At 38.7% G+C, this 15055-nt stretch overlaps 1 protein-coding gene across 10 annotated transcripts in view; it reads right to left on the bottom strand.

The window, feature by feature from the left end:
- Positions 1 to 1819: 1819 nt before the first annotated feature.
- The window catches only part of kif1b (kinesin family member 1B), an 86961-nt gene continuing 73725 nt past the window's right edge, over positions 1820 to 15055 (bottom strand). For 7 of the 10 annotated variants that reach the window (XM_088332020.1, XM_088332011.1, XM_088332018.1 and 4 more), the window contains 12 exons: positions 14985 to 15011; positions 13282 to 13396; positions 13074 to 13207; positions 12013 to 12074; positions 11649 to 11794; positions 11323 to 11583; positions 10039 to 10110; positions 9845 to 9966; positions 8835 to 8987; positions 8557 to 8749; positions 6404 to 6522; positions 1820 to 6334 (listed from right to left, as the gene is read on the bottom strand). In XM_088332020.1, the coding sequence (XP_088188146.1) occupies positions 6292 to 6334; positions 6404 to 6522; positions 8557 to 8749; positions 8835 to 8987; positions 9845 to 9966; positions 10039 to 10110; positions 11323 to 11583; positions 11649 to 11794; positions 12013 to 12074; positions 13074 to 13207; positions 13282 to 13396; positions 14985 to 15011 (1447 nt within the window). In that variant the 3' untranslated portion in view covers positions 1820 to 6291. The remainder of the gene's footprint in view (positions 6335 to 6403; positions 6523 to 8556; positions 8750 to 8834; positions 8988 to 9844; positions 9967 to 10038; positions 10111 to 11322; positions 11584 to 11648; positions 11795 to 12012; positions 12075 to 13073; positions 13208 to 13281; positions 13397 to 14984; positions 15012 to 15055) is intronic. The other 3 variants (XM_088332013.1, XM_088332016.1, XM_088332017.1) reach the window with 1 other exon arrangement.

The raw sequence follows: 15055 nt of genomic DNA, 5'->3' as shown, positions 1-15055 counted from the left end.
TCATATTGAGCAATAATGAGAAAAATGGTGCCTGGTGGGGAGCCGGTTTACTTTGTTCATTTCAAAGAGCCAGCTAAAAGAGACGTTTAGTTTGCGAACGACACAAGTTGGTCGTCTCACCAATAACAACAGCAAGGTCAAATATAAGGCTCACTTTTTTTGGGATTCAGCCCTCATTTGCCTTTTCTTTCGACGCTTAGTATATACTGTATACTTAATCGCTATCTAACTGTATGAGTCTCTATTTTAAATGATGACATGATACACTTCTGTTCTATACCTTATAAAGGAACCATATTTCATGTTTACAACATCTGTGTATTATTTATTATTGCAACATTCGTTGCAGCCTGGTCATCCTGGAAGGGGGATTACCTCATGTGCGGTCCCTTTTCAAGGTTTCTTCATTTTCCTCATGTTGTAGCTTTTAGATCAGGAGATGGTGTAATAATAGTCTGTAGTTTGTAATAATCTGTGGTCTGTGCAGCCCTTTGAGACTATTTGTGATTAAGGGCTATACAAATAAACATGACTTGACATGATCCGACAAGATGTGACGTAAACAATTCGAGGAGAGCAGAAAACCGATCCGCTGAAAACAGTGTCAGGTGTGCGGGGATACGCCGCCTTTGGAGTTCTGCAGCCAAAGGAACAAACCACTTTTGACTATCAGTAACAGTAAAGGCATTGTTACGGCGGAAAAAAGTAATTAGTTAGATTACCCGTAACGAGGTTATTTATAACGGTGTTGTACCAAACACTGAATCTATTACATAACTCTAAAGTATTCACTTCTAGTATAAAGTATTCACATCTAAAAAAAAAAAAAAAAAAAAAAACTATACACAACTGGGATATTGTGTTCCAAAACTGTGGTTGAATGTGTCAATAGCTGAGGAACAAGCTATCCCTCAGTCCGTTTGTTTGGGCCTTGTGTATTATATTTTCTTTTCGTTTAAGAATCCTGCATTATACAAATAATCCAGAGGATGAAATGTATTTAGGCTGAGTAAAATATAACACATTGTTTAAAATAAGACTGGGGGAATGAAAAGTTTCCAGCATTTCCAGTGTCTCCTTTTCAGGAAGCACTTTCTATACTTCCCGACCTCATTCAGAGGCTCTAAGCACAGTAAAATGTTACGTAATTGTATTAACTATTTTTATCATTTACTGTGAAAATGCTGTGGTTTGAAGAATAAAATCCTAAACTTGAAGTCAAATAATGTAAAGTTAGCTATTTTTAGTTGTGTATATCTCAGACTCCCATGCTATGAAATTAACCTGTTTTTATATTCCCAATATACAAGTAATCATCTCACACACAGTCATGTTTCAAAGATCAGTCTATTTCTATTCAGTCTAATTCCAATATTTTTAATACGTTTTCAGTCTAATTTTCATTGTAATGTAATATGACACTCATGTGTGACTCCATTTCCTGCTTATGTGTGACGTCAAGAAACCACGCCCACTGACCGGATGTTGTCAGGACGACCCGGGCAAGATGGCGACTGGGCCGTGCTCGCTTCATCCGCGAAGGAGGTCAAAACTCAATAAGTGTTTTTATCTGAATAATTCCGCCGGCAACGAGTTTATATCTTTATAAACTCTGATAAATAAAAATAACCGTAACACTGAATAAATATGAGCATTTAATGACAGGTGAGGCACAGCCTTACCTGCCTACCCTAACTGCACGTCGCCGGTCAGAATCATATCAGAGATTATTTTTGAATTAATTAAGAGGTATTAGGTGAGAGCCATCACATGTCCAAGCAGATATGCGAAAACCTGGAACAAGACAAACAGGCCTCACTTGTTCTTTCCAGTTTGCACTTTTATTATTTCCTCATTCAGTACACAGACCAATGGTGCAAGGTTACCATACAGTTAATAGGCTATCAGCATGACACATCTATGCTATACAGCGAATGGATTATTACAAATACAGAAAACATATTTACATTTGAATTCAAGCTCCATACAACACAGATATTTACAAAATAAGTATGGAAAACAAAACAAATCATGTACAATGGTAATGTGTGCCTTTTCGAGTCGAAACTTTGGATGGGCTCAAAGGTTGATAATGCATTTTTTAGAGGGGGAACCTTCATCCGGTTTGAAAGGCATCAACGGAAATGTATCAAGACAGAAGCACTAACAGTGTAGTAAGCAGTTATGATATAAGCTACTTTGAGTTACAATCCCTGATATAACATAAAATAAAAAACATTTTATGGTTAGAGCGTACATGGCTGTGTAATATGAGTGTGAATATGTTTGCGACCACAGGCAGAATTTCACTTGACTCTCCTTTTTAAGAAACAATGCAACAAACTGTCCCAAACAAGAAACAATGAGCGTCATTGTGTTTCCTTTCTTCCCTTAAAGGGACAGCGTGTATGATATGCCCGCTAAAAGTCCCTGTATTGTGTAGTATTGCCAAAAACGAGTACAGAAAAGGAAAAAAATACAAACTACGGTGACTCAAAGTGACCCAAAAGTACAATTTTCCTTCTCAATTTTTCAGTCCAGATTTTCGTGAGTTTTTTTTCACCGCCAGGAGAGGTTAGATAATACACGTTGCCCCTTTAAAGGCAAATACGAACATCTTTGCAACATTCCACTGCCACATTATTTGGTTCGAGAGCGACTAAACTGTGCAGTTTTGATTCATTAGGTTTATTTTGTTAATCGAACATGTGCAAAGAACTGCAAAATTAATATGTACATCGAAACAATAAAATAAATACACAGTATGAGAACTCTGAATATAAAACACACAAGGGGAAAATATTTGCTCTGGCAAAATCGATACATCGAGAAGGAAAAATAGCTACGGTGCATAAAAAGTTAAAAGAAATAATAATAAGGGTCGATGGGAGATTAAAGAATCATCCTATCTTGTCTTCCAGCAGGTTGACCGACCTGAGGAAATACATTGTTGATCGAATCATTAGCAGGATTTCAGGGTTTGTACACCTTTTTCATGGCTAAATTCAAGCTCCAAGTTCTTCAGTACCATTAAGGGAAGAAGAAGCTCTTCCCATGATAATTTACCAGAAGAAAACAATAGCTTAACTTTTTCCATGTCTCGTAAGAAATGACCATAATTAATACACTAACAAGCAATTCACAGTGCCCTTTTTAGGTGTAGTATGTAGCAACAGTTGGCAAGATAAATCACGGTCAAGCTAGTCATCTCTGGGCATTCCCTTTCATATGACAGGAGAGTTGATTCTACTATTGTGAAAAGTTGGATACATTGCAGTGCGTGGATTTGTTCCACGTTTTAGCAATTGTTTGTATCTTCCATTTTCTAGCCATTGTTCGTTAAAACGTCAGCCTTCTGGCACGTCTTGGTTTTTTCCCCTGTACTCTTGTGACGATGAGGGAGCAGTAACACATCACATGACAACGCCATACAAACTAATGGAAGCTGCCGTTAATCAAGAGGGAGAAAAGAAATGCAATGGCAAAGTTAAACCACCAGAACAAGCGCCTCGGCATCATTTTTTAGCACACTGGATTTATCTTTTTCCATTTAATGCGTGGCTGAAACTGCCGCCAAATATGGCATCAATTCCAAGCATTTCACCCTAAGCTGAAGCACTTTTCAAACCTTGGAAACGCAACATTAAAATTCAAGCATTTTTAAGGATTTGAAGCACCCGTACAAACCCCGAATTATAAAAATATTGGCGGGAAAAAATAAAAAAGGGGGTTTTCCTTCATTCCTGATAATTGTATTCATTTTCCAGAGGAAACGACTGGTTGGCTGGCCAGAGTTTTACATCCCCATCCACATTGTGCTCACACATCACAACAGAGGCGCCAAATGACTTGGGAAGATGTTCAATGAATCCAAAACTACACAGAGCAAATATTTTCACAAAACGCAAAGTTAAAAAGTGTATTTCATCCCTTCAATATAACTTCTTTCAGTTTTGCGTAACAGCCATCCATTATAGCCTTGATATGTGTGTGTCGGCCTTTGCTATAATATACACGTGCAAAACGATAAAAACAATGCAGATGGTTCAGAAATAGCAACATATGCCCCATCATGTTTTGTATAAAATATACTTAAATGATTAAAACAGTATTCCAAAAAAGGTTTAGCAACTAAAAAAAGGGAAACGAGTAAAATGCAAGAGTAAAGCAGCTTCATTCACAAAATTAGATCCCTTCCTTCGTTTGATCATCACGAAAAACATGATAAGCGTCAAAGTGGTTCAGTTTCAAGAAAAGAAAAAAAAAAAGAAAAACATTTACATATCTTCAGGATTCTGTCAGTAGCGGTTGTGTGCTCTATATGTATTCCCCCCTACGATAGTTTCTCAAAGGTTTTATTTTTGCTTTCAATCGTGTGGCAGAAAAAATATCCCATTGGTTACTACCTCTAGATTACATGATCATACAGTGTTGTGAAGAAACATTTGTGAGTGATAAATATGCAGAACTCAGGAATGGGTCAAATACTTTTTGGTGATAGCCTACAGTAAATAGAACTGTTTCCCGCTCATATGAAAAGCGGAATACTGTAGCAAATCTATGCACTCAAACTGTAGCGTCAAAAAAAAAACAATTTAGGTCAAGACAGGACCAATCCACAACCCAAGTTGGTTTGAGCCATCATTGCAACCATTTTGGGATAAACATTCCCCCAAGATATTGTTGTTTTGTTTGGAACAGCCCTTAAAATCAAGTGGTTGAATAATTTGAAAACACTAAACATTGAAATGTCTTGCCTTAAACACCTCCCCAAAATGAGATGCTTTTGTTGAAAATGACACAAAAAGTGACACATTTTGAAATAAAACCCGATGTAAAACGATTTAATTTTATCAAGATAATTAGCATATTCAATGCAATAAAAACACACTTCTGAACTAACTATTGCATTTTGAGTTTTTCCAATTCAAATGATAGAATTTAGGGCTTAAAAAGAGAGATTATATTCGCTTTACTTTTGCTTCAAATACTTTAAAATTTTGATTTACAAACAAATGCCTTTATTTGGCGGGGCGGCATGGGCTCAGGAGGTTAAAGCGCTCGTCTTGGGATCAAGAGGTCACAGGTCTGATTCCCGGGGCCTTTGTGTTATATGTCGAAGTGTTCTTGGGCAAAACCCTGAATCCTTAATGCCCCTGATAGCAGGTACTTGCCCTGCATGGCTGACGCTGCTATCGGTTAGTTAGTGTGTAAAATTGGAAAAAAAAAATGGAAAAGTGTGAAGCACATTGTAAAGCGCTTTGGGAGGTCTTCATTGACTTGAAAAGCTCTAGCTAAATGCAGACCATTTACATTTATAAATTAGGAGTGTTTCGAAATGGTCCCTTTATAAAAAAAAAGTACGATAAAATCTAACTTGAGCATGTAAACACAAACGAGAAAAAATAGCAAGGCTACGTCATGTTTTTGCTATGGTGTTTCAGAGGTATCGGATTCCAGACTCAACGGCCAAAACGTTTGCTTACCCTTTATGTAGATAATGAACAATCAATACCGCAATTTTTCATACGACAACAACGGTATGATTGAAACTACCCACAAAAAGTATAATTTTGTTTCAAACCAACTGGAAAGTTGGATTAGTTATCCAAGTAGTGGATCGGTCCATTTTGGACCCAATTTGTGTTGATATTTTTGATTAATGTCCTTTTTTATAAAAATATCTACAGGCTAAAGTCATTTGCTGACCTCCATACGAGGTGACATTGTTGTGTACGTTTGTTTCGGGAGCGGGAACGAAGCAAAGACCCGAAGGAACTCTTGTGGAAAACACCTAAGTACGTTTTTTGGGTATGTTCCTTTCGTGTAGCGCAAACCTATCCCTTTGAGGATACCATTTCCCTTCATGATTGATCCATGATCAAATCGTGTTTTCCCCTGAGGACTGCTGCGGTCATCGAGCAAAGCAAAGAACTAGAGTAAAAACCGGGTGCGAAGGGACCACGGGAGGCATTTCCACAGACGACGAGCGGCCGAGGATACGTTATGGGCAGAATCGTGCACACAAAGAGACTCTAGCGACATGCTACTAGTTGGAAACGCGAATGACGGGAGAAGCGGGACGAAAAACAAACCCCGTCGTGAATAAACCGAAACACAATAAGTAGAGGAGGAAGGTGTCGGAGGCAGAAATTGCAAGAATGGAGACGTTAAGCCACAAGTCTACTTACAGGATGAACTGTCAAGAATCACATGGATTGATTAATAAGTATTAACACTTGGTATGTTCAAAGGCGTTTGGAAAGAACGGAGCTTGCCAGGTCGGCTTCTTCAGTTCTTCATCAGGCCACTGCGCCTCCTCGCCAGCTTGGACCTGCGGAAAAAAGCAGATTTTGAGAAACGGCTTTCGTTCGAAAGTGCGGCGTGTGAGACGCGCATGCACCTTATCGTTCCGGCCAGCAGAGGGTTGAACGCATACAGCCAGTCGTTCATGTCTTTCTCGTTGTTGGCCTGCAGGAGGATTCCTCTGTGCTTTGTGCACACAGCAAATGTGTTGGGGGTCTACAAACAGAATTTTTACAAATACTTTTGCATGGAAACCCTTCTGTTTGAAAAATGTGGAACTTTTAACCTTCTACTGTGAAAATATATGGAAATGACACTGTAACTCATCTCACGTATTGTTTTACCACAATGTTTACTTTCATAGAGATTACTGTAAATTAAGCCAAAATCCTCATAAAAAGCTAGGGTTTGATCAAGCTTTTAAAAACATTGTAAAAAAAAAGTCAGAAACCTTTGAACGTTTTTCAAACTTTGACTTTATACCATAAAGCACCACAATTGCAATCTGCCACAGAGTGACACCATAATTAATTGTTGTAATACTTACTGTTTAATCATCCAATTTATTCTGCTAATATGAGAGCATTTTTTTATTTGCAAAGGAAAAAAAACACCATTCGGTTTCTTCAATTGAATTGCTCAATAATCGTAAGGATTTACAGTCCTACTATATACATTTTGGTAGCAAATTAAAGCAAACAAAACCAACAAATAACTTAAAAGATAAAAAAGGGCAAAATAATCTAAGAAAATAGAGCCATATTCATTGTGTCTGTAGCAATTTGGCAACCTTAAATAGACCGTGTGTATTACTCCCCCACTATATGTCAACGTTTTGTGTCCTGCAACCCAAAAAGTAGTGCTAAAAAGCACAAGGAAGAATACAAATTAGGGAGAAACAAGAACGAAAAGCTCAATTTTTTTCTTGGTTTTATTCAGAGGAGCAAAATAGCAATTATATACTCTCTCTCTCTCTCGGTTTTGCACGTTTTATGTAAAATCAATATTTCTTAACTTACAAGTATTTAATAAAAATAGTGTTTATGTGATAGTTAATGTATTTCTTGCTAAATATATATTTTAAATAATATATATAATAGTATTTTTACCACTCGGAGGTGATAAATAACACAAACTTCCCCATTTCAGACAATTTAACTTCAGGATAATTGACAACTATAGAAATCAATCCATATGAAATAAAATACAAAAAACAATGATATTATCTGATTAAATACACTCGGGGAAAAATATTTATATATATTTATATTTAATCTTGAACCATATGCGACAATAATTCTTTATTTGAATGACTTAAGATTTTATTGTGTGTTTTGAGGTTGGTATATGGCAGTGGTTCTAAAATAGTGGGACGCATCCCTCAGGCTGCCTCAAGTGCAGTTCAAAAGAATTTCTTCTAGGGGTTTATGGCATGAAATCATTGAGATATTGCAACAGTAATTTTCTCGTTTAACTATTGTAGTTTTGTAGTATTACTTGTGGAAACATTTGCAGGCCTGGAGAGGGGTGGGTACCACCAGCATGTACTTGAACAAGACACACCACAGGAAATGGTGTCCCTACCACCCTAATAATTAACATCATTCACCCACCCCATTTCCATAGTTATTTTGTTTGTAGTATAGGATTACTGTAATATTTTTGTAGTATTACTATAGTATTTCTTAGTATTTTTCTAGATATTAGTGCTTGTAAGCCCTTTGAGACTATTTGTGATTAAGGGCTATACAAATAAAAATGACTTGACTTGACTTGAGTGGTATGTCTGTAGTAGTATTTGTCTGTGCAGCCCTTTGAAACTCTTTGTGATTAAGGGCTAAACAAATAAACGTGACTTGACTTGACATGTCTTTTTGTTGTCAATGGAGGTTGCCGCGGCAATGGACCAAATTGCATTTTCTTATTATCGCCACTTGAGGATTACATACATGCCAACCTTTTGACGTTAAAAAACAGTATATTTATTTTGCGCACTCAAAACACTATCGCTCCCACTGCCAAGGCACAGATACAGGACAATAAGATTTAGGAGGGCCCGCCTTGGGATCCCTTGATCCCAAGACGAGCGCTCTACCTCCTGAGCTACTGCCGCCCTTTGAGATGCCTTGTGATTAAGGGCTATACGAATAAACTTGACTTGACTTGACTAGAAGCACTGGTGTAAAGAGAGCCAGGTCTTGTTTTGTCTTTTGGGCGCCACCTGGTGTTGAGTGTTCACAAACGGCGTACCTTGAGCATGGCCTGCTGGTCTTCACTGTATTCCACCTGCGCTGTTGAAAGGTTGAGGACCCCGCGCTCCACCGGGTCCTTCTCGCTGTTATAGATGAAGACGTAGGGCCGGCGAACCACCACAAAGTGCTTGACCCACGAGTTGGAGCGCGGCTCCATGAAGCTTAGGAAACCCTTTTTGGACACGACAGATCTGAGAGGGGAGTCAACACACGCGTTGAAGGTCTGGCTTTGTGAACGTGCGATTCGTATCTCTTAAGGAACAGAGAAGTTCTCACCCCGGCCTCATTTCTTCGATATCAGGCACCAAGTTGAGGAATTCGTTCTTCCCCGCACGTGCGAGGTATGATGCCTCCAAGGTTGGAACCATGGGGAAGTTCTCATAGTCCGAACAGGATGGGCTGGATGCGCGCGAACAGTTTTCTGGAGTTCTTGAGAAGAAGTTCAAAAAGGCTAGCATTATTGTGATGAATATAAACCAGGGGTGTCAAACTCATTTTTACTCAGGGGCCACATGGTAGAAACATCACTCTCACAGGGGCCGGACTAGTAAATTAATGGCATAAAAAGTGTGCCTAAAAATCATTTTACTAGAAAATCCCAATGACCAAGCACAAGTGAGCTATTTTCAAAACAGGTCTGCGGGCAGCTCAGCTGTCCTTAGGGAGCATCCGTTGGAGACCTCTGAACTAGAGGTAAAATCTTAAGCCCCAGGCCTAGGTGAATTTCAGGTTGGGTTTAAAATATCAATCATTACGATCGGGGAGGGCCGGACTTCTCTTTCGCAGCCTTTTTTAAAATATTATTCACCCTGCGTTGTTATTCTTTGTCTCTTTGCCGCTCTCACCCTTAAAGTGCCGCACTGGACTCTCGAGGACGTGCTGCTGGTGTGGTAAATGGCCCGATTTTGAACCCAGCAAAATGACAAATGGCTTTTGTTTTCCGTCAACTCTTAAAATAAAATCCTTTAATGAAAACTGACAGTAAATGTAACCTCTCCAAAAACAAATCTAAAATATGTAAATATTTATAGTTTTGTTGAACTTAAAGTTTGTTACATAAGACAGGCTGTAATTTGTTATCATAAATGACCTGTCCTCCTCCCGTAACTACACAAATAAAATGTGAAATTTCAGGTTTGCTCAGTCCTGCAAATCAAGTTAATTGGTCGGGCTCGGGCTAAGTCGGACTTTAATACACATGGGCCTGGGTCCGGTTGGATTTCTCTAGGCCTGATCTTACCTAGAGGTTATTTAAATAAAGCATACGGTCAACAAGCTAGACTTACTTCTGTTCCACGGAAGCACATCGCGAGTCTGATAGAGATGGGCAAGTGGAGGAAGGGGTTAACGTGGCGCTGCTCAAGCTGGTCACTGAAAGATCACGTCCTAACGGAGAGATGTCAGAGAGCTGGGAAAAAAAACGCAAATTAAAGGGAGCGTACAACCATAAGGGCTGCGACGTAGTTTGGCAAGGCCTCACCTTGCAGTCGCTGATGCTGTTCACCAACTGGTTATATTCGCTGTTAAACGTATGAGTCAAGAGCCGGAGGCACTACATCGGAAACAAAGTGACAATCGTCAGCTCAAAGCATATTAACAGAGGCAGGGTTCGTACAACTTTTTCACGGCCCAATTCAAGCACTTTTAAGGACTTCTAAAAAAAATTCTCCATTTTCTCTAGTACCCTCTAAAGAGGACATCCAGATGTGAATCATATTTTTGCAGAGCCATATACTTTGCAAATTACATATGCTATTTTCAATCTTGCGTGTGCAATTATCTAGACATAATTTTTATATCTTGAGTAAATCGCGAAGATATTTGTGGTTCTGAACAATACATGTGTTAATATTTGAGACCGATCTCACCTAATATAGGGGTTGGGTAAAAATAACAGTAATATGTAGCTTACATTTTCAGTTGCAGAATGTTCTTTCCTTCAGAATTCATCACATGGAAATGCTACCTTAATTTTTTGAATGGCCCGCAATAAATGTCCATAACTGATTCGTTATCCTTGCACTCATACACAGGTTAGAGTGTCCTGTTTAGCTGTAGCAGGCAACTGTCCTATTTGACGCAACCCATAGGGGGCGATGACGCTTCATAAGACAATGCCATACAAACAAATGCCAGCTGCTGTTAATGAGGAAAAAGCAAAGCCTCCAGAGAGCAGTGTCTGCATCATTTCTAACCAAAGTTGTTAAAAACATAGCAAACAATTACAAGCATTTACAAGCACGTCCCTCAAAATTCATGCACTTTTCAATCCTTTAAAAAAACAAAGATTTAAGCATTTTCAAGAATTTTAAGCACCTGTAGGAGCCTTGCAGAGGGGATCCAGCTGCCTGCAATTTAGTGTATTTTCCAGACTATAAGGCACACCTAAAAACCCGAAATTGGCTCACTTAGAGGAAACTGACATAATTGTCTGCCATCTTGCTGCTACAAATACTTAAAATCCCAAATTCTTGTGAGGGACTGGGCGAAAAAAAAATATAAAATTGTGCAGTCTTTTCACTTTGAATCTCCGTAGTTTGAATCCTTCCTTGTGCTTTTTAGCACTTGTTTAATATTGCACTGCTAAATATAGCGACATTTAGTGGTCGAGTAATACACATTTATGCAATGGTAAAATAGATGTCTTAGCTATTTGCAGGTAATTATCTCCCAATTTCCTGTAAAATATATTGTCTTTTATCACATTTAAACAATATATTTTTAGTTAATGCTTAAAGTAGTCGTTAGTTCCAGTTCTAGTCACCTTAGTGGCCAGCTCCTTCTCGCGGTCAACCAGGCTCTCAATGTCAGCGGAATCGTAGCCGCTGCTTTCACTGGGCGTGATGGCGCTCTCAAAGGTGGTGCTTGAGATCTGCGAGGAGATGGAAGTGGAAGTGGACAAGCTGCCCGAGCTCATACTCGGAGACAGCAGATCGCTCAGGGATTTGCTAGTTGGCCCCGATCCTACAGGAGACGATTCGCCCAGTTTGTCCCTCAACAGGAGAAGGTGGCGGGTTTTTTCCACCTTGATGTAGAGAAGAAGAATCATTTAAACACCCTTCACAACATCCTGCGTACATTTCATTGTACCTCTTGCAACTGCTCCATTTTTTCCAGCTCCCATTGGTGCTCTAGGATAAGACTGTCTCCTCTGGGCCTCCAACCTGCAAGGTTCTCTTCTCCACGCACATATGCTACTGAGGTATCCAGCACCTTCCTCCTCCGGCGTTGCATGCCTGCAAACCAGGAACGACAATCCCCGTGATAACGTGCACTTGGCACAAATTAAGCCTTTTGCATTAATCAAAATTGAAATGGATTGAATTGTCTTTATTGTCATTGATATCTGTATGCAACGGGATTGGACATGGCACTTCAGGGTAAACATGTAATGAAGACCTTAAAGGGAAAAATTAGAGGAAAGAATATCACAATGATCAATGACAAAGCTCACCTGGGCTTCCGGAGTCTGACATCTTGCACAAACTCAACTCATAGATTCCAGTAACACGGTTGCTGGAAAGAAACCATGTGCATAAGAGTCAGTAGTTTGAATGTTGCATTATCAAGTAGATTTGTGGCTTAAAGCTTTCTAATACTGGGATTCTAGGCAGGAGTTGGTAGGATTATGATTTAAAAAGCTGAGCCCAATCAAGCTTAACATTGCCAAAACACGGTACCCCCATTAGTTCCTTGTGTTTCCCCTGGATTACAGTTTGAGAATCATAAATTTAAAGGGACACTGTGTAATATTTGACCACAACCGATCTTATTGTATTGTATAGAGCAATTAAAAACATGAGCTTCAAATAAAAATACAAACTACAGAGACTCAAAGTGAACAAACCACACTATTATTTTCGTTTTTTTCCCCAGCCTCTCATAACGTTTTTAACGTTTTTGTTTTTTGGGTACACTAATGGGCAAGATGAAAGACAATCGTGTCAGCTCTTTCCAGGAGAGCCTCACGTTATGTAAAATAATTACTGTATTTTCTGCACCATAAGGCGCACCGGATAACAAGATAAGCTCTGATGCGTTTGTGTATTTCATCTGTAATAGTCTGATGGTAAAGTGTCAGCGCTCTTAACGCACCTACTTGCGTTCAAATCCCATATGATGTTTTGTGAATTTGGCTAGCAAAATTTATCATTTGATGAATCATTGCACAAATACAGTAGCATACCTTAAAACCTATAACTACTGTACGCATTTCGATTTTATCCACTGTATTCTATGGTACATAAGACCACTGAGTAATAAGGCACACTTTCAAATTTCCGCGTAATTTGGGGTTTTTAGGTGTGCCTTATAGTCTGGAAAATACGGTATGAATTTCTTGACTAAGAGTTTTTTTTTTTTTTTTTAAATGCACGTTTATATAATAGTTCATGTATTTTTGCTTATTATTCAAGTCAATTGATCTATATATATTTTTGAATAAATTAAGTATTTTGACCTCAAGGGGGGCCTAAATAATACCGAAAGTCAAAATAAGGCAGACTGCTAGCTTACCAGTCTGGGGTTTTGGAATACCCGCTACCAAACAGGTTCTTAAAGGAACGGGGAGGCGAAATCTTTGCATCTCGAGAGTAAAAGACCATGCAGACGTCCTTAGTAATAATAGCAGGCTGGATGCAATGGTCAAGCTGCAAAAAGGGAAAACCAAGTAAACTTACAAAGTCACAGAGTTCCAACTTAAGACAGGAGAGCAGCAGCTTACCTCGAGATATGCTGACAGAGTCATGTAGATCTTTTCTCCATAAGGAGTAACTCGGTTTAGCAGGAGGGAGTTGTGTAGGGAGCTGTCCCACACTGCCTCAAAGCGGTAGAATGTCCTGGAAGAAACCAAAACCATTTACACCAAATGAAAGGATATTTTGTGTTTCACGGAGTGATTGGGAAGATTGCTAACTGTCGAACATTAGGATCAAAGGCAACTATGAGGGATGTCATGTTGAGAGTTGAAACCTTAGGAGCTTGACATTGACATGGTGCAATCAAATGACACTCACGTTTTTCTAGTGACAACACAATACAGGAAGCACACTCAAATGAGAGATCCATGACACAACATGACAAAGCAAAGCAGTTCTAAAGTAGAAGGGGAGCTTAATAAGGGACTGAGGCCTTCTTTAATTTTGAGACTTTATATCATTGTTAACAGAGGTTGTCCTAGACCGGGGCTCAGCAACCTGTGGCTCAGGGGGTGATTTTATTTACTTTACCTTTTCAAAAGGTTGCCATCTAATTTTTTAAAATGCATGCTGCGTTTTATTGAATTCTTTTTGTCGCAAAAATAAGGGGCACATTATGCGTGTTTGTTTTTTTCCAATCCTAAAAAATAAAATGACATCAAAATTTTGATTTATTAATTGCATTTCTTTATTTTTTTAAGAACAATTAAACATTGATTTTTTTTTTGCGGCTCCTGACAAATTTGTCTTTTGTTTTTTGGTCCAATATGGCTCTTTCAACGTTTTGGGTTGCCGACCCATGTCCTAACACACAAGAATTAATTTGGCTTCTCCTGTGGTTTTCCTACGTTTGCTTATAAGGGTACAGATTGAAACCAAACAACTGTTTCTACCCTGAACGCTCATTAAAGAACAGATATGATTTTGCAACGTCGCAATACACACACAAATTTCCCTTGGTCTTGAATTATGATTTGCAAGATCGGTGAAATATGAGTGATAAAATAAAAAAATGTAGACATAATTTTGACATGATGATGAAGCTCAGGTATCTCTTTCACTGACCATTGACAAGCCACTATCTAGAATGATGAAATCCTATGATGAGGTTAGAAAAGCCCAATTCACTCAGGTAGTAAAATATGAGTACTTTACTGTATTTTCCAGACTATGAGGCGCACCAATAACCCACGATTTACCAGAAATTCGAAAGTGCACCTTATACACCGGAAATGCAGTATATAAAATCGGAAATGCATGTTTACAGTTAAACCCTTCAACCATTAATGAAAGAATCTATTCATTTTAGCTGTGAAACCAAATTTCATACTATTTATGTTCCATGAAATATTTTTCATATTTTCTGGTGATTTTTTTAACGCAATCCTCACTCTTGCTGTAGTATTAATTGAATGCGCTTTATAATCAGGTACGCCTTATAGTCGGGAAAAGACAGTTACAGACAACTCTTTAGACCGACACAAGGATTTATATGTTGAAAAAGAATGCTATGATTGTATTACATTTTGGTCACAGTTAGGCTTTTCTTTTCTTTGGCCGGGCAGGATACGTTAGAAAATTTGCGGTGTTTAGTGCACAGAAGTGCCAAAGGAAAGTAATACAAAGTATACACAGTACTAAGTAACTGAATTATATGGAACGACTGGATTAAGAGAGAAGCATAACGTTCTTTCATAAAAGGAGCCTTATGTTCTCCGGTCGCTAATACCTATCAATATCCTTATCAATAGACAGCCTGAGCACAATCATGGGTCCGGCAGCAGCAGTGGGGGCGAATGC

Source organism: Urocampus carinirostris, chromosome 3 (genome assembly GCF_059441175.1).
Source record: "Urocampus carinirostris isolate Australia breed hairy pipefish chromosome 3, RoL_Ucar_1.0, whole genome shotgun sequence".
NCBI lineage: Eukaryota > Metazoa > Chordata > Actinopteri > Syngnathiformes > Syngnathidae > Urocampus > Urocampus carinirostris.
The sequence above is the reverse complement of the archived record's forward strand: the minus strand, read 5'-3'. Positions and strand labels throughout refer to the sequence as shown.